The sequence below is a fragment of the Pelophylax lessonae genome, assembly GCF_965119305.1.
Source record: "Pelophylax lessonae genome assembly, chromosome: 4".
Lineage (NCBI taxonomy): Eukaryota > Metazoa > Chordata > Amphibia > Anura > Ranidae > Pelophylax > Pelophylax lessonae.
In genome coordinates, this window is record NC_138771.1 from 493,653,418 (window position 1) to 493,673,767 (window position 20,350).

A 20,350-nucleotide genomic window follows, 5' to 3' on the forward strand; every position below is an offset into this window, starting at 1 on the left:
TCTCTATTTGTGGGGAAAAAAGGGCATCAATTTTACTTGGGTACAGCATCGCATGACCGCGCAATTGTCCAATAAATTAACACAGTGCCGAATTGCAAAAAATGGCCTGGTCATTAAGGGGACAAATCCTTCAGGTCCAGAACTGGTTAAAGGGAGTGTTTACTAACTGTGGGGGATGGGCTTTGACTGGAGGAATGTAAAGATTGCAGGAACACAGGATTAGTACATTCCCATCTCACAAAACAGGGGCCTGCCTTGTTTACATAGGCAGACCCCGTTCTGCCTTTCTCCCAAACAATCAGCAGTTTCCAGGAGTGGGTCGCTGGCTCTGTGCGCACCCCAAACCTGAAAGTGTCAGATCACGTACTAGGTATGTGATCTGGAACAGAGCGGCCGCCCTGCCGCAGTATAAGTGCGTAGGGCAGTTGCCAAGCGATTAAAAGTCGCTTCTCTTCCCCCTCCTCTTCCTGGCACCAGCATTTTAACTGTGGGCACCCCACTGTGACTGCTTGCAGCTTCATATCTGGGTGCGCTGCGCCTGCTGAACGGTCCGGCCGTCTTGTGGGACCTGTGATGTGTCCCAGAAGACTGCATGGAGGGAAGGAGGGGGAGAGGAGAACTCTAGGCGGTCTGAGCGGAAGTAGAAGGGAGTACCTGTCAAAACTAGGTACCTGCCCCCCCCCCCAAAAAAAAAAACAATAAATGACATACTAAATGTGTCATAGAGGGAATGCTTAAAGCGGAACTTCCCCTTTTGGGTTGAGCTCCACTTTAAGCAGCTTTTCTCCTGCCAGGAGTTCTGGCGTTCGGGGGAGAAAAGCGATTGCCCTGTGTAAACGAGGCTTTACATTGCTCGTAGAGTTAACCTTTATTCAAAATCTTTCATTTTAAAGCCCACACATCTTATAGTCTGATTGTACAATCTTCTTTAAATCAATCAACAATTATTTCATGCTAGGAACTGCGATTTGGTACAAGCCATATAATATGAGGTCACACCTAAACACTTTCAATTTGCATGCAATCAGGCAGGCCCCTGCACTACATAAATTAAATTGTATAATGTATGGCCAGCTTTAACCGGTTGCCGACAGCCGCACGACTATATACTGCGGCGGTCAGCCCCGGCCAGGCAGAGTGACGTACCGATACGTCACTTGCCTGTCAGTTGCCTGTGAGCCAATAGCGTGGCTCGTTCACAGGGAAGTTAGTGCGTGTGACCGGCAGACCCGATGTCCGCCGGTCACTCGCCGATCGTCGGTACAGAGGGAGAAAGTCAGGCGGCTGATGTAAACAAGCCGTCTGTCATTCTCCCCTGTGTAGAAACTGTGATCAGACGGTTCTACTATGTAGGACCGTTGATCACTGTTCCTACACTAGTAGCCACAGCCAATCACAGTAGAAAGCACGCCCCTAGGGACACACTTAACCCCTCCCTCCCCAATAAAGTTAACCCCTTCCCTGCCAGTGTAATTTTCCAGTAACAGTGCATATGTATAGCACTGATTACTGCAGTAATGTCACTGGTAACCCCAAAAGTGTCAAAAATGTCAGTCAAGGGTCCGATCTGTCCGCCGCAATGTCGCAGTACTGCAAAAAAATCGCAGGTCGCCGCCATTACACGTTAAAAAAAAAATGACAGAAATCTTTCCCTTAGTTAGTAAACGCAATAACTTTTGCGCAAAGCAATCAAAATACGCTTTTTGCGATTTTTTTTTTTTTTTTTTTTTTACCAAACATATGTAGCATAAAACAAATTGGCCAAAAATGTTAAAAAATTTTGATTTTTACATTTTTTGGGGGGGGGGGGGGGAATTTCATATAAAAAAATGTGAAAAATATTGTTATTTTTGCAAAATTTACGCTCTTTTTTTGTTTATAGCGCAAAAAGTAAAAATCGCACAGGTGATCAAATACCACCAAAAGAAAGCTCTGTTTGTGGGAAAAAAAGGACGTCAAATTCGTTTAGGTACAGCATCGCACGACCGCGCAATTGTCTGTTAAAATCACGCAGTAAAAAATCGCAAAAAAACCCCTGGTCGGAATGGGGGTAAAATCTTCCGGTCTTAAGTGGTTAATGTAGATACCTTTATCTGTGCTGCATTGAGTAATCTTCATTTATCAGGATGCAATTACTGATTCTGTCCTGACCGCTATGTCTTGGTTTTCAGGGTCTCCCATTTATGTCAACCCCCTCTGCGATGGCGGTGACCGAGAACGTGTCCAGCTGCTCCCTGAGCGCCATGTGGGACTGGTCACACCTGTCACTGTCAGGGACGCCGCCAACTGTGTGTCTGCTAGATGCCGCAGCTGACCTGCTGGTGCTGGAAAGGAACTTTGCTGGAGCGTTGGCGCTGTGTGAGAGAGGTCTGCAGATCTTATCAGCGGATGGTGGAGACACAAAGTGAGTGTGTGCAGCAGAGATCTGTCGGGTTGTGTTATATATCTATAAAAAACAAACTCCGCCTACTCCCTGACCCCAAAAATAAACCAGGCCCACTCTCTGACCCAGAAACACAAATTCTGCCCACTCCGAGCCCCAGAAAGGCAAGCTTCACCCACTCCCTGACACAGACACACAAATCACATCCACTCCCTGAACACTCCCACTATCTAACCTAGAAAAACAAATCACACCTCCCCCACCCCCCCACCCCCCGACCCAGAAATACAATCCCCACCCACTCCCTAACTGAGAAACACAAATCACACTCACTCCCTGACCCAGTAACACAAATAACATCCACTCCCTGACCCAGAAACACAAATCACATCCACTCCCTGACCCAGAAACACAAACCCCACCCACTCCCTGACCCAGAAACACAAATCACACCCACTCCCTGACCCAGAAACACAAACCCCACCCACTCCCTGACCCAGAAACACAAATCACACCCACTCCCTGACCCAGAAACACAAACCCCACCCACTCCCTGACCCAGAAACACAAATCACACCCACTCCCTGACCCAGAAACACAAACCCCACCCACTCCCTGACCCAGAAACACAAATCACATCCACTCCCTGACCCAGAAACACAAACCCCACCCACTCCCTGACCCAGAAACACAAACCCCACCCACTCCCTGACCCAGAAACACAAATCACATCCACTCCCTGACCCAGAAACACAAATCACATCCACTCCCTGACCCAGAAACACAAATCACATCCACTCCCTGACCCAGAAACACAAACCCCACCCACTCCCTGACCCAGAAACACAAACCCCACCCACTCCCTGACCCAGAAACACAAACCCCACCCACTCCCTGACCCAGAAACACAAATCACATCCACTCCCAGTCCCAGAAACACAAACCCCACCCACTCCCTGACCCAGAAACACAAATCACATCCACTCCCTGACCCAGAAACACAAATCACACCCACTCCCTGACCCAGAAACACAAACCCCACCCACTCCCTGACCCAGAAACACAAACCCCACCCACTCCCTGACCCAGAAACACAAATCACATCCACTCCCTGACCCAGAAACACAAACCCCACCCACTCCCTGACCCAGAAACACAAATCACATCCACTCCCTGACCCAGAAACACAAATCACACCCACTCCCTGACCCAGAAAAACAAATCACATCCACTCCCTGACCCAGAAACACAAATCACACACACTCCCTGACCCAGAAACACAAATCACATCCACTCCCTGACCCAGAAACACAAATCACATCCACTCCCTGACCCAGAAACACAAACCCCACCCACTCCCTGACCCAGAAACACAAATCACATCCACTCCCTGACCCAGAAACACAAACCCCACCCACTCCCTGACCCAGAAACACAAATCACATCCACTCCCTGACCCAGAAACACAAATCACACCCACTCCCTGACCCAGAAACACAAATCACATCCACTCCCTGACCCAGAAACACAAACCCCACCCACTCCCTGACCCAGAAACACAAACCCCACCCACTCCCTGACCCAGAAACACAAACCCCACCCACTCCCTGACCCAGAAACACAAATCACATCCACTCCCTGACCCAGAAACACAAACCCCACCCACTCTCTGACCCAGAAACACAAATCACATCCACTCCCTGACCCAGAAACACCAGTCACACCCACTCCCTGACCCAGAAACACAAACCCCACCCACTCCCTAACCCATGAACACAAATCACATCCACTCCCTGACCCAGAAACACAAATCACACCCACTCCCTGACCCAGAAACACAAACCTCACCCACTCCCTGACCCAGAAACACAAACCCCACCCACTCCCTAACCCATAAACACAAATCACACTCACTCCCTGACCCAGAAACACAAATCACACCCACTCCCTGACCCAGATTCACAAACCCTACCCAGTATCTAACCCAGAAACACAAACCCCACCCACTCCCTGATCCAGAAACACAAATAGTATCCACTCCCTGACTCCTAAAGACAAACCGCACCCACTCCCTGACCCAGAAACACAGATCACGTCCAATCCATGGTGCAGAAACGCAAATCACGCCCACTTTCTGACCCAGAAACACAAATCATTCCCATTCCATGATGCAGAAACACAAATCACACCCACTCTCAGACCCAGAAACACAAACCCCACCCACTCCCTGACTCAGAAACACAAACCCCACCCACTCTCAGAACCAGAAACACAAACCCCACCCACTCCCTGACCCAGTCACACAAATCACATCCACTCCCTGACCCAGAAACACAAATCACACCCACTCCCTGACCCAGAAACACAAACCCCACCCACTCCCTGACCCAGAAACACAAATCACATCCACTCCCTGACCCAGAAACACAAATCACATCCACTCCCTGACCCAGAAACACAAATCACACCCACTCCCTGACCCAGAAACACAAACCCCACCCACTCCCTAACCCATAAACACAAATCACACCCACTCCCTGACCCAGAAACACAAACCCCACCCACTCCCTGACCCATAAACACAAACCCCACCCACTCCCTAACCCATAAACACAAATCACACTCACTCCCTGACCCAGAAACACAAATCACACCCACTCCCTGACCCAGATTCACAAACCCCACCCAGTATCTAACCCAGAAACACAAACCCCACCCACTCCCTGATCCAGAAACACAAATAGTATCCACTCCCTGACTCCTAAAGACAAACCGCACCCACTCCCTGACCCAGAAACACAGATCACGTCCAATCCATGGTGCAGAAACGCAAATCACGCCCACTTTCTGACCCAGAAACACAAATCATTCCCATTCCATGATGCAGAAACACAAATCACACCCACTCTCAGACCCAGAAACACAAACCCCACCCACTCCCTGACTCAGAAACACAAACCCCACCCACTCTCAGAACCAGAAACACAAACCCCACCCACTCCCTGACCCAGTCACACAAATCACATCCACTCCCTGACCCAGAAACACAAATCACACCCACTCCCTGACCCAGAAAAACAAATCACATCCACTCCCTGACCCAGAAACACAAATCACACACACTCCCTGACCCAGAAACACAAATCACATCCACTCCCTGACCCAGAAACACAAATCACATCCACTCCCTGACCCAGAAACACAAACCCCACCCACTCCCTGACCCAGAAACACAAATCACATCCACTCCCTGACCCAGAAACACAAACCCCACCCACTCCCTGACCCAGAAACACAAATCACATCCATTCCCTGACCCAGAAACACAAATCACACCCACTCTCTGACCCAGAAACACAAACCCCACCCACTCCCTGACCCAGAAACACAAATCACATCCACTCCCTGACCCAGAAACACAAATCACATCCACTCCCTGACCCAGAAACACAAACCCCACCCACTCTCTGACCCAGAAACACAAATCACATCCACTCCCTGACCCAGAAACACCAGTCACACCCACTCCCTGACCCAGAAACACAAACCCCACCCACTCCCTAACCCATGAACACAAATCACATCCACTCCCTGACCCAGAAACACAAATCACACCCACTCCCTGACCCAGAAACACAAACCTCACCCACTCCCTGACCCAGAAACACAAACCCCACCCACTCCCTAACCCATAAACACAAATCACACTCACTCCCTGACCCAGAAACACAAATCACACCCACTCCCTGACCCAGATTCACAAACCCTACCCAGTATCTAACCCAGAAACACAAACCCCACCCACTCCCTGATCCAGAAACACAAATAGTATCCACTCCCTGACTCCTAAAGACAAACCGCACCCACTCCCTGACCCAGAAACACAGATCACGTCCAATCCATGGTGCAGAAACGCAAATCACGCCCACTTTCTGACCCAGAAACACAAATCATTCCCATTCCATGATGCAGAAACACAAATCACACCCACTCTCAGACCCAGAAACACAAACCCCACCCACTCCCTGACTCAGAAACACAAACCCCACCCACTCTCAGAACCAGAAACACAAACCCCACCCACTCCCTGACCCAGTCACACAAATCACATCCACTCCCTGACCCAGAAACACAAATCACACCCACTCCCTGACCCAGAAACACAAACCCCACCCACTCCCTGACCCAGAAACACAAATCACATCCACTCCCTGACCCAGAAACACAAATCACATCCACTCCCTGACCCAGAAACACAAATCACACCCACTCCCTGACCCAGAAACACAAACCCCACCCACTCCCTAACCCATAAACACAAATCACACCCACTCCCTGACCCAGAAACACAAACCCCACCCACTCCCTGACCCATAAACACAAACCCCACCCACTCCCTAACCCATAAACACAAATCACACTCACTCCCTGACCCAGAAACACAAATCACACCCACTCCCTGACCCAGATTCACAAACCCCACCCAGTATCTAACCCAGAAACACAAACCCCACCCACTCCCTGATCCAGAAACACAAATAGTATCCACTCCCTGACTCCTAAAGACAAACCGCACCCACTCCCTGACCAAGAAACACAGATCACGTCCAATCCATGGTGCAGAAACGCAAATCACGCCCACTTTCTGACCCAGAAACACAAATCATTCCCATTCCATGATGCAGAAACACAAATCACACCCACTCTCAGACCCAGAAACACAAACCCCACCCACTCCCTGACTCAGAAACACAAACCCCACCCACTCTCAGAACCAGAAACACAAACCCCACCCACTCCCTGACCCAGTCACACAAATCACATCCACTCCCTGACCCAGAAACACAAATCACACCCACTCCCTGACCCAGAAACACAAACCCCACCCACTCCCTGACCCAGAAACACAAATCACATCCACTCCCTGACCCAGAAACACAAATCACATCCACTCCCTGACCCAGAAACACAAATCACACCCACTCCCTGACCCAGAAACACAAACCCCACCCACTCCCTAACCCATAAACACAAATCACACCCACTCCCTGACCCAGAAACACAAACCCCACCCACTCCCTGACCCATAAACACAAACCCCACCCACTCCCTAACCCATAAACACAAATCACACCCACTCCCTGACCCAGAAACACAAATCACACCCACTCCCTGACCCAGAAACACAAACCCCACCCACTCCCTAACCCATAAACACAAATCACACCCACTCCCTGACCCAGAAACACAAACCCCACCCACTCCCTGACCCATAAACACAAACCCCACCCACTCCCTAACCCATAAACACAAATCACACTCACTCCCTGACCCAGAAACACAAATCACACCCACTCCCTGACCCAGATTCACAAACCCCACCCAGTATCTAACCCAGAAACACAAACCCCACCCACTCCCTGATCCAGAAACACAAATAGTATCCACTCCCTGACTCCTAAAGACAAACCGCACCCACTCCCTGACCCAGAAACACAGATCACGTCCAATCCATGGTGCAGAAACGCAAATCACGCCCACTTTCTGACCCAGAAACACAAATCATTCCCATTCCATGATGCAGAAACACAAATCACACCCACTCTCAGACCCAGAAACACAAACCCCACCCACTCCCTGACTCAGAAACACAAATCCCACCCACTCTCAGAACCAGAAACACAAACCCCACTCACTCCCTGACCCAGTCACACAAATAACATCCACTCCCTGACCCAGAAACCCAAATCACATGCACTCCCTGACCCAGAAACACAAATCACACCCAAAATGTTTGATTTCTCAATCAGCACAGTCAGTGTTTATAGGGGAAATCTCTCCTGCAAGGCTGGTGTATTCCGACAGCTGGAGGTTTCTCAGCCATCAGAATACAATGATCACTGCTGGCAACTATAGCCACCAGCAGTGATTGAAAAACCTGACAGGCTGTTTGATTGAGTGATAGATCGAACAGCCTGCCCATACATGGATTGAAATGTATCTAGTTCTTGCTGAACCAGCTGAATTGTGATCCATCTTTGCCCGGCTTCACAGATCATTGTGGGCTAGTAGCTCTCCCTGTAATATATTCCTCTTCCTGCTTTATTATTAAAAAGCCCTGTGCTCCACTAACTGACTTTGCCTAGGCTGAGATGATGTAATCAGGCAGCTGCAGGCAGGAGGCAGCATTTCCTCAGTCTCCTCTCCCTCAGTGAACAGACTGCACCCTTGTAACTTTGTAGTAACTCACAAGGGAAGGGGCTGATCTTTGTCAGACAAGCTCCTGGATTTACATGACTATGTCATATCTGAGCTAGCATCTCTGTCCAGGAAGTAGCTGGTGACCCTGGATGATGCCTGAACAAAGATGGCTCCACCCTTCTGGACAGAAAAGCAGATGAAGGCATTGTCAGAGGGTGTACTATGATCTCTATTAGAGGTAATAAATACCTGGAAGTCTTACACTGACACATTACTCAGCATACTACACTTATCATGAAAATTCTACTTTATAGAACTTTTCGGGATTTTATTTTACCCTAAATTGACGCAGGAACAGTACATCTCTCCTTTCTGAGACAGCCATAGTGAATGCGGTTCTTTGTTCACAAAGTTCTAATTGTTATCAGAGCTTATCTTTCCAGTATTTGGTTTTCATTGGCACACTGACCACAAATGATACAGTCTGATTTACTCTCTTTTAGATCTGTCAACAATTATGAGCGCCCATTCACACAGGGGCGACACGACTTGCTGGGTCGACCTGTGAAGTCGCGGTGCACAGCATGCACCGCGACCTCGGCGCGACATGCACGGGCTTCATATAATTGAAGTCAATGCAAGTCGCCTTCTGGTCGTCCCAAAGTAGTACAGGACCCTTTTTCTAAGTCGGAGCGACTTGTGTCGCTCCTATTAGAATGGGTCCTGTGCTGATCAATGGCAGGTGACCTACCGCGACTTGTCAGGTGACCAAGTCGCCTGACAAGTCGCGCTAGTGTGAATGGGGTCTTAATGAAAGGACCTGACTGCTTTTATATAAATAGTTTGGGGAGATTGTCACATGACCTAGGAGAATATGCAGATCATAGATGGCCTTGTATAAGGCTTCTGGCCACTTAAATATTTAGGTAATAAAACTGTATAATTCACAATGAGCCTCTGGTGAGTGAGATGAAAGGACTAATAAGTTGTTCTCCCTTCAGGAATGGACAAGTGAAGGCCTCGCTGTGTGTGATCGGGATTCAGGCCCTGGCTGAGATGGAGCAATGGAGGGAGGTCCTGCCTTGGCTCTTCCAGTATTACCAGAGCGCACAGGAGATGCCACACAACATCATAGAGCTGTGGTAATGGTCGTCTGACCGAATCAATTCTCTGTATAATGGCCACTGGGAACTGTAATGTGCTAGTGTAGACTACTACAAACACAAAGAGATATACCTGCTATAAAATATCTAAAACATTTTGAGGATGCATCTCTTGTCCACCACCTTTCCCCATGCCGCTCCTACTGCCTCTATTACCCTCAATTGCTTTGTATTAGTGATCGACCGATTATCAGCAAGACAGATATATCGGGGGGGGGGGGGGGGCGATATGCACTTTCCCCGATAAATCGGAATCAGCCTTTTGATTTACTGATATTGCTGATATTTCGGGAAAGTGCTGTACCGGAGTGATGCCTGCAGCTAGAGGCATCATCCCGGTACCCGTGTCCATAGCCGATGGTCGGCTGTCTTTTAATGACAACCGATGCGGCTGAGAAGCCGCTCGGCTGTCATTCCAAGGAGCGGGAGGGAACGTTCCTAACCCCCCCCCCTTCCGCGGCTCGCCCGGGTCTCCTGTCCCACCGGAGACTCTCTCTCTAGATGTGCAAAGCTAGGGGTTCTACAAAGTATTTACTCAGGGGGGCTAAATACAAAACCATTTATTATTTTCCTTCCACTTCACAATTATGTGCTACTTTATGTTGGTCTATCACATAAAATACCAATAAACTACATTTTAGATTTTTGGTTGTAACATGACAAAATGTGGAAAATGTCAAGGTAACATGCATCTGCTCCCCCCCCCCCCCCAAAAAGGTGCCAAATGTGGCACCGGAGGGGGGGGGAGTCAGAATAGTGGAGCTTGCGCTTAAACTCTGCTTAAAGTTTAAAAACAGACTCACAATTTCCATCGGGGAAAGGGCACTATCTGCACGAAGCAGAATGTTTATGGTGAAGAGTGTGGCACTTTATCATAGAAGAAATACATTTTTGAAGCAATGGCAATTTGAGAAATATTGATTTATTTGCACAATACTTATGGCTGGAATACACGGGCCGAATATCGCCCGATCATTCGACCACCGACTTATGAAAAAGTGTTCCTTGGTCGAAAACGTTGCCAACATACACAGGCCGAATATCGCCCGACCGTTTGACCGCCGACCATCGAAACATTGCATGCGTGATGATGTTCTACAGATTTTAAATGAACGACCTTATCACCAATGTATAGAATATTGTTCGTTCGCAAACGAGAAGACAGAATTTTTCTTTTTTTTCAAATGGGATTTTTCGTTCACAATATCGATATCGGTCACTGATGGCTGGGCATTAATGAGTAGAATATTGGCCGATACTTGGCTGAACGGAAATTTTCGGTCGATTTTCTTATCGTGTATTCCGGCCATTAGACTATTATAGTTTTTGCACTGACTTTTTCCTTGTCCTTTTATTTATTGTTTTTAATTTATTTGTTCGATTTGCACAGTTTTGGTTCTATATAGAGTAAGCCCGGCTTTAAATCAGATTGTTTAATGATTGTGCTAAGCAGCGCACTCAAAGCCATTCAGACTACAAGTACATCTGCTGCAGTGGATGATGATACTTGTAGTTTTTTCACTTACAGGAATGAATGCTGCAGCTGTATGGGAGGAGCTCCGCACAGCCTCACTGTTATCAATCGCCCGCCCGCTGTCGGAGAGGAGAGCTCCGTTGAAAGGGGGGCAGGTGCAAAAGTAGCATGTTACATGTTGCACCCTAAATGTGGGTGTAATATGCTCCCAAAGGTGAACCTATCCTTTAAACTTTCTGCCAGGTTTTTATTCCTGTCTGTGACCCCATATGGGGGATGTTTCCTCACTTCTTATTCATGGGATAGCCATGCAATAAGTGAGGAAGGTGGATGTTACAGTTACAGGAAGATAGACATAGACCGCAATCTAAGCATTGTAACCCATCCCCACTCCACAAAGGCCTCATGCACATGGACGTTTAGCAGCTCCTGTGTGCTGAAGCATAAAATACCCAGAACTTTGCTCCACCCTGGTAGCCGGACATGCCATATTCAACAACCAAAGTAAGTGAATGGTTGTATTTAGGTAAATATAGATTGCTTCTGCATTGATGCTTAACTGCGCATGCACATTTTGGCGTTTCTCCCCAAATGTGCCACTTTTGCGTTTAGGGAGAAACTCTGTTCACACATCTGTGGGTAAGCACCAACACAGAAATAATTGTCATTTTCTTGTTTTGGTGGCTGCATATGGCTCATGCGGCTCTCTGGGCACAGGAAAGAGCAGAGGCTTCTATGCTTTGCCATACAGGAGCTGCTAATGTCCATATGCATGAGGCCTAAAAATTGGATGTTATTTTTCTATGTGCCCCTATTTGAATTTCTCTAGGCTTTTGTGTTCTGACAGGAACGATCCCCAATAAGAACACAGACTGCAGTAAAACCCTAGGCTCTAACATCCCATGAAATAAAATATTTTTTCTGGAGATGGACTTAAATTTTCACTGATAAAATGACTGTTTATTTACTGGTTAACAGCCCTCATCTAGTGAACCACAAAGCCCAGACCCGAGTGATGTCTGGACCCTGCTCTAAAATTAGAGGCAAGTTGATAGGGGATTCCTTTTTGCAGCTCTATCCTAACAATTCTCTTCAAGCTTTTCCAGCAGTCCTGATATTAGATTGAGGCTCAGACCTCACACAGCCAGGGCTCTCCTGTGAAGCTTGAGGCTGGATTCACACTAGTGCGAATTGGATGTGGGTTTTTCCACATCTAATTGGCATCCCAGAAGAGTGTGTACGGGTCTCGTTGGAGCCAGTTCATACATCTCCTTGGCAGCCGCGGAGCAGATTGCACAGGGGTCCTGTGTGTCTTTGGCCCAGTTTCAGGTCCGAATTCAGGCAAAAATTCGGGCCTGATTCGTCCCTGAAACATAGAACAAGGACGCACTGGACCCTTGCTGTGGACCGCATCCATATTAAGTGGGAACCCAGCCTAAATCTGAACTTCAGGCAGATATAAAAGACACAATTGTATGCAGCTCTGTATTTATAATTATATCACATTGTAAGCTACACTGAAATGATATAGCTGCTGACAGGTCCACTTTAAAAGCAGATTTTTTTGAAAATGTAGCTTCATATGGTAGTCTGTGGTGAGTAATTAGTGATGGAGCTGAGAGTTTTCTGATATCAAGTCTCCTCTGGCGATTGCTTCTGTGAGATATAAGCTTTTAATCAAACATTCTGTCTCTCTGCAGCCTCCTCCTGTACAGCAGTGTGAAGCAGCCCCATGTGATGCTAGATATGAGTCGTGATTGGCTGAGAGATCCCAAGAACCAGCTCCTGCCAGGGTACCAAAAAGTGGCAGAGCTCCATCTCCTGCGTATTCTGCTCCCCCTTGGTCACTTGTCAGAGGCTGAGGAGCTGGCACAGGACCCGAGAGCATTCACCACGCAGCAACAGGAAGTTGCCCTCACAGCCGTAGCTGAAGAAAGGCACCGTCTAAAGCAGGCGGAGGAAGAGGATGAGAGTGACAGTCTGGGGGAGCCAGAGTATCCTTCAGGTATGAGCATCTCTTCTAAGTGACAGATTTCCTCTTCTATATAACTGTCTGAGGGAAGCAACCTGTAATAGACCCCTGTACTCAAGAAGAGTATGTCCGCAGTATAAGCTTTCCTTGCCTGGTACCAGCCCGATCTAAGATCCCTTAGCCCACCCAGTCACTTGTCGAGACATCAACAGCTAATCCACATACATATATACATATACATCCCATAATAGGTAAATCCCAATGCAGACAGAAACAATAGAACAATGGGATACAGGCACTTAACAATAACAAACCCCACTTCACCTCGAACTATCTAGCAATAGTCTATGAGATAAATTCCTACAAGCAGCCTGAAAAGGTCGAACCAATCTATCTTCATATATTTATTGAGGTATATTGTTCACAAATATTACTGTCCTAAATGAAAGAGCCCTTTATTCTTTTACCCCAAACCACACATATGGAACCCAGGATAACCAGGGGAATATGATATGCTGAGTCCGGTGTGGTTGTACAGTGAGTCTGGTTAGTGCAGACCCGACTGGGGTTCTCGGTCACCTTGTGCTTTTAAAAGACACAGGGTGACTTACACATAGGGGGGGCCGGGGGAGCTGGACAAGGAAATTCCCGATCTCTCTAAGGTAATCTGGGTTCCACAAGCCCACTGCCCAATTTGACTCCCATTACATATCTCCCCTTTCGGCAGGAGACTAACACAGAGGAGACCCCAAATGGGTTGAATTCAAAGTTAGTCCGTAGTTCAAGTCCCCCAATGTCTGTACCCACACAGTACCCAAAAAAAATTGTCCGGAACAGAGCGTTACTTACCCAGCCAGCCTCTGCCTCTCTCGAAGAACATACCCGCTGCTGGGGAGAAGCACAGACTGACCCTTCTCCCTGAAGTCCTTTCAGCCGCTGTTGAGAAGACAAGGTGGCTGGGCTCCCTTTGTCATGCTGTTGGGGATCTGGGCCGACTGCCCAGCATCCCCGGGGTATACAGGTGGAGACTGTAGACCAATGTATCAGAACCGCGACCCCACAATGTGCTTGTGTGCTTCCTTCAGAACACTGCTTCCTTCAGTCTTGAACATAGATATCAGATATTCTAGCCGGCCCCATATAAAATTAGCCGAGAATAACTTGTATAAGATCTGGAACATTTATTGAACAACTCACACTGAATATATACCCCACCAGGTCAGGTGCCTGATTACATTTTCATATGCAGATGAAATATAATTAATCTAAGGAACAACCAGCACAAACAGTATTCTACTTTCCCTTTAGCAACTAGTAGATGGCAGTGATTTAATTAACTTGAGCTAATTAACCACCAGACTTGCCGTCGTCGAGCTCATGAAGTACAATACACATTATTAGAAGTGTAAACACCCACAGTAGACAATAGGTGAGTTAATCAGCATAATCGACAATGTGTGGAAGACAGGTGGTTGAGCTGATGACATTATTATCTGCCATGAGTCTGACTGTGCAGAGCAGTCCTTTATTGGTAAAAGGCAGCTAGGCCTTTAACATGGATCCTATGCCTAGAGTCCCAGAGTCTGTGTGTCTTGGGGAGATGTGGACTTGAATCCAAAGTAACATTACTCCAAGGGTCCCCCCAGCATACACCCCACAAATAGCAGGGTTCCCTCACAAGCCAGGGCCCATTGTCAGTAGGCAACAGGCTAGCCTGCAGTCCCCTCCAAAAGCCCCTGTCCTGAGTGAGTTTGTCACACAGCCAATCACATTATCCTTTTCATCCTTCGTAATTGGTTGGGAGGTTATTGGATAACACAGACTGTCATCTGGAACTTCTGGCAGCACACCTATAACTGAACATCCAACAACCTGTGCTGGCCCTACACTTGGCAATTTCTTAAGCTCTCATCCAAGTTTGCAAAGGTTGAAAGCATTTAGTTATACCTGTTCGATAAGTGGAAAAAAAATACCTGTTGATCCTGCCACGAATCTTATGAGTTGAGTTGATAACTTGCTGTACTGTACTCTTTATTCGTTACATTTTCCCTTGAGGACTACAGAACACCTTCTCTTTATGTTACGGAGATTAAGAGAGCGTACAACGCTCCTTAGACATAGATACAGAAAAAAAAAAAAATTGATGCAGCTACCAGGTCTGCTAAGCTGCAATAACTTACATTTTTGTTCTTGGGTTTAGATACACTTTAACCAATTACTGTTTTTTAACCCCTTCTCTATTGTATTATGATGGCCTATTATCCTGGGAGGAGATTATATGACTTCCTTCTAGGATCGCACCTCACGCACACCCCACGGGCTGCGCTTCGGTATGCTCTGTCACCCACTGTGTCACAGCCGATGACATATCACTGTATTGGCCTGCTGCTGGCACCATGTGATCGCTATGGCCAATCACATTAGATCACATGACAGTTATACACAATGAATGGCTTTGTTTCATGCCATTCATGTGTACTAGTCTTATAAACTCTTTGATTGGTCACATTGATCACATGACACAAACAGGGCCAATTACAGCCCATCTGTACCATGTGATTAGCTGTGGCCATTCTCAGCTAACCCCAATAGTAAACATTAAATTAATAGTTTTAATTCAGAAAAAAGGATTGATTATAACTGTGGAATACTTCAGTTTTAGGGCTCTTTCACACGGGCGATCTGATCAGATCCGCCTGTCAGTTTTTTAGGCGGATCTGATCGGATCCTCCATGCAGCTCTATGGGGCAGCGGATGTCAGTGGAGACACCTCTGCTGACACCCGCTGCCATCCGCATCCGATCCTGTCCGTGAAATCTGGACGGATGGAAACCCTATTTTTCCATCCGTTCAGTAATCGTAGCGGATCGGATCTGATGAGAGCGGACAGGCGGTCTGCTCTCATCCGATCCCCCATAGAGGGCAGCGGGGGCTGAGACACCTCCCTCTCCGCTTTGCAAGCGGAGACGGAGCTGTCATCCGCCGGCTCAGCAACACGGATCCGCCTACGGAGGCGGACCGTGTGAAAGAGCCCTTAAGCAATCATGGTGTGTTAAAAAACAAAAAAAAACAAACAAACCTGATCACCTCTCTTAGAGTAGTACAGTGTTGCTAAGGTAATACGGTATTGCTCTGGTCACTGTATGTTAAAAAAAGACACCAATCAGTGTCCCTAAACACCGCCACACCAGTTATATGATGACACTGTACTGCACTGGTGACAGTATGTCATAAATGTTAAATGTTAAAAAAAAATTGTGGAAAAAACACTTTTTTTTTTTTTTTTTTACATTTCTTTAGTTTCCATAAAATGGTGACAAAAAATTACAACTTCAAAATACTCACCATGCCTCTTACTAAATATCTTGGACTGTCTACTTTCCATAAGGGGTCATTTGGGGGTATTTGTACTATTTACTGGTTTTGAGAGATCACATGATCAAAGCTGGTTTGGAAACTTGGAGCAATTCATTTTTCTGTAAAAATAAAAATGCCAGGACAGTACAAACACCCTCAAAATAACCCCTTTATGTAAACCTAGACACCCCAGGGTGATTACATTCTTCACCATCATATTTTGGAAATGAAGAAACATGGCGGTATTGAGGTGATTAAAGCAGTTTTAAACCTAAAAGTAAAAAATGTATATATTGCAGATTACCAGACATTAGATGTGGTGACTGCGTCAGTTTTCTTTTTTCGTTTTTTTTTTTTCTGTTTTCACCTGGTGATCTGGCCAGTAATACACCTTCTCTATTAAAGTACCCCCACTCAGGATGTTTCAAAACACCTTTGGACAGCAGCATTGTCAGCCTTGGGTGGGGGGGGGGGTGTTAGATACACTAGCAGATTTAGATACACTAACAAATTGAAGCCACACTCCAGCTAACACTTATTAAGTAGTTACAGCAACAGTTTTTTTCCTTATGGGATAAAGGTTTTACATGAAAAATAAATACAATCTGATCATTGTAAGCACCCCTAACAGTGCTGAATGATTTATCTCAACCTTCTGCAGGACAGCTTGTTCTGCTGAAAAACAACAGACTTTCTGGAAAGGAAGCCTAAAAAAGAAAACGAATACACCCATCAAATCTAAGAATTGGTAAGCTGCAATAAAATAAATGTTTGCGTTTGGGTTTAAAGGGGTATTAAATCCAAAAGCAAAAATGTAATATATTGCAGCTTACCAACCCTTAGATGTGGTGGCTGCGTCAGTTTTCTTTTTGCAAGCTTTTCACCTGGTGATCTGACCAGTAACACTTCTGCCAGAGAGCTTGTTCTTTTGAAAAACAACAGACTTACTGGCTGGATCACCAGATGAAAATGGAAGAAAGAAAGCCTAAAAAATAAAACTAGCGCAGTCATCACATCTAAGAATTTCTAAGCTGCAATATAATAAATGTTTGCTTCTGGGTTTAATATCACTTTAATTCTCGCATAGAGCTAGGTAATGGTGCACTAAATACAACACATACAGGTCATACACAGAGGGAGAAGGTGGTGAAGAGGTAATATATAGGTCACATACAGTGGGAGAATGAAGATTGGAGGATTCGTGTGCAGAATTGCAGAATAATGGAGGTAAAGGGTTAGTTTACAGATCATATAGTGAAATGTGATCAGATGTATAGGAAAGGAGGGAATTGTGCTGTGATCAGGAACTAAAGAACGACTCTTTCCTCCCCTTCTTTCATTGTAAATCGAAGGTGCGTAAACGCCATACTACTTACATCTGTGATTACTTTAATTGGTCTCTCTTTTACCAATCACAGTGATCCCAAGGTACAGAGGTGGTGAGATTGGCTCAGTACGCAATACCAGTGCTGTTTATAAATGGCAGTGGGTAAATTACCATCCACAACATTTTAGATGTTTAAATGGGCCATGTCTGACAGGGAAGGGGAGGTAGTGAGAAAAGGGGATCCACCGCATAGCAGGATGTATTACGCTATGTAGATATACCATTAATATGTTGCACTTCAATGTCCGGTTTTAATATTTTTTTGTTTCAATAAAATTCATATATTTTTTAGACCCATTTTTCTTCAGTATTTTGGGCACATGAAAATCCCCATTGCTGGGGTTTGTCCCCATCCCCACCCCCTTTTTTTGGGGGGGTTTCCCCTTTTCCAACTACCTCCCCTTCCCTGTCAGACTTGGCCCATTTATAGAAATATTTAATTTTTAGGGGATCGCGCCAGTATTGTATAGACAGATACTAACTCTCCACTCAATTGCTAACATTTTAGATGTACACGGTCCAAAAGTGGTTATTATTCCCTAAAAATGTCAGGCCAACCTTTTCCTTTAGTTTCCTGTTGATAGCACCTAAGATAATATCTAAGTATAATAGCGATTTATATGAGACCTTTTAGGTGCAACACAGAACTAATCCAGAAATTTAGTTTAAAAAAAATCAGTATTTAACAAAAAACTAAAAATATCATATCTTCATAAAAACATTTTACAAATATGACCCATATGATGTAGTCCTTGTAGGCATTTATGTAGGTCCCGACTTAAGTCTATGACCACTGATGGTTCAAGGGTATTGAGATGCCAAAACCAAAATAGAGCTGTAGGTGACCACAGGAGGCAGACAAGGAATATGGGAGTCTATTTTGTAAGAAGAGTAACACGAGGGTAGAGATTCTGCAGCACAGGGCGCTTACATATGAGGCTAGTTTCCTGTGGCGTGTCTGTGTGTCCTCGTGGCCACCTCCAAAATTGGATAAAATAATATGTGCCGCGCCTAAATATTCCAAATGTCCAAACACAGTAATCAAAATTATATACACATATCATATATAAACCTTATATATTGGAGGTCTAATAATTAGGATTTTAGTGTGATAGCCTCTATTTCTCTATCCTTTAGAGAAAAGGATTGTACGGTAAGTTCTTACAAAATCCAGTTTTCTCTGTCGTTCATCGACAGACGCAGATCCATCTTCTTTAGACCAATGGGTTATGCTCCTCCAATTGGTCTAAAGAAGATGGAGCTACGTCTGTTGAACTTCAGAGGAAAGGATTTTATGGTAAGTTCTTACAAAAATCCAGTTTTCTCTATCGTTCTATCGTTCATCGACAGACGCAGATCCATCTTCTTTAGACCAATGGGTTATGCTCCTCCAATTGGTCTAAAGAAGATGGTGCTGCGTCTGTCGATGAACTTCAGAGGAAAGGATTTTATGGTAAGTTCTTACAAAAATCCAGTTTTCTCGTTCATCGACAGACTCAGATCCATCTTCTTTAGACCAATGGGTTATGCTCCTCCAATTGGTCTAAAGAAGATGGAGCTGCGTCTGTCGATGAACTTCAGAGGAAAGGATTTTATGGTAAGTTCTTACAAAAATCCAGTTTTCTGCCCATTTGACCTGTGTTGCTTTTTGTTTCTTTGTTTTGGTCTATTGAGTTCCCAGCAGGCAGAAGCAGGTCACATACTGCACCCAAGAATGTGTTTGAATATTGCAAGGTTTAGATACAAGACGCAGTGTTAATAGACGAATCCTGCCTACATGAGCCCTTGGGTGTTAATTTGGATCATTAAATTGCAGATGGTAATGGGTTTCCTATTGCTCTGTCTGTTTTGCAGCGGCAGGACGTTTGCAGGGAAGACGGGAACATGTGGTACGGTTCCTCTATGGAGCACTGAGCGTGGTGGTGACATGGGTACGAAGGATTCCATTACAGCGTGTCTTGGTGGCTCTTCTTCTGATGTCTGTCATCCTGCTGCGACTGGATCCAGGTTAGAATGGCTGTAGATGCATGCTGTGTAAAGAAGGGAATAAATAATTCAGGAGATATTACAGAGAATCTAAAAACTCCAATAATAATGATAATATTCAGTGAATGAACAATCCTACATAAAAAATGGAATGTCAAAGTTTGTTATAATGAAGTACATTGGGATTTAGGAGTTTTTTTACAGGGCCTCGTGGCATGACTTCAGCTCCTTATCACATGATCCTGTGCTGGGAAACCTTCCCCTTTTGCTTCAGTGTTTGTGGATGGGGCTGCAGTGGGCTCACTGGGAGGGGGCTCTCGAACCAGGAAACACATTTGCTGCATTTCCACTGGTTCAAATTTTAAAATCATAACAGCAGCTGGAAAAATTTAGCTTGGTTGTCCCCTAGAAGAAAGACGCCAAAATA

At 45.9% G+C, this 20,350-nt stretch overlaps 1 protein-coding gene across 2 annotated transcripts in view; it reads left to right on the top strand.

Moving 5' to 3' along the window:
* Positions 1-2,197: 2,197 nt before the first annotated feature.
* The window catches only part of PEX26 (peroxisomal biogenesis factor 26), a 63,908-nt gene continuing 45,755 nt past the window's right edge, over positions 2,198-20,350 (top strand). For both annotated transcript variants that reach the window (XM_082256532.1, XM_082256531.1), the window contains exons 1-4: positions 2,198-2,404; positions 9,586-9,726; positions 12,922-13,226; positions 19,792-19,944. In XM_082256532.1, coding sequence (XP_082112658.1) covers positions 2,202-2,404; positions 9,586-9,726; positions 12,922-13,226; positions 19,792-19,944 — 802 coding nt within the window. In that variant the 5' untranslated portion in view covers positions 2,198-2,201. The remainder of the gene's footprint in view (positions 2,405-9,585; positions 9,727-12,921; positions 13,227-19,791; positions 19,945-20,350) is intronic.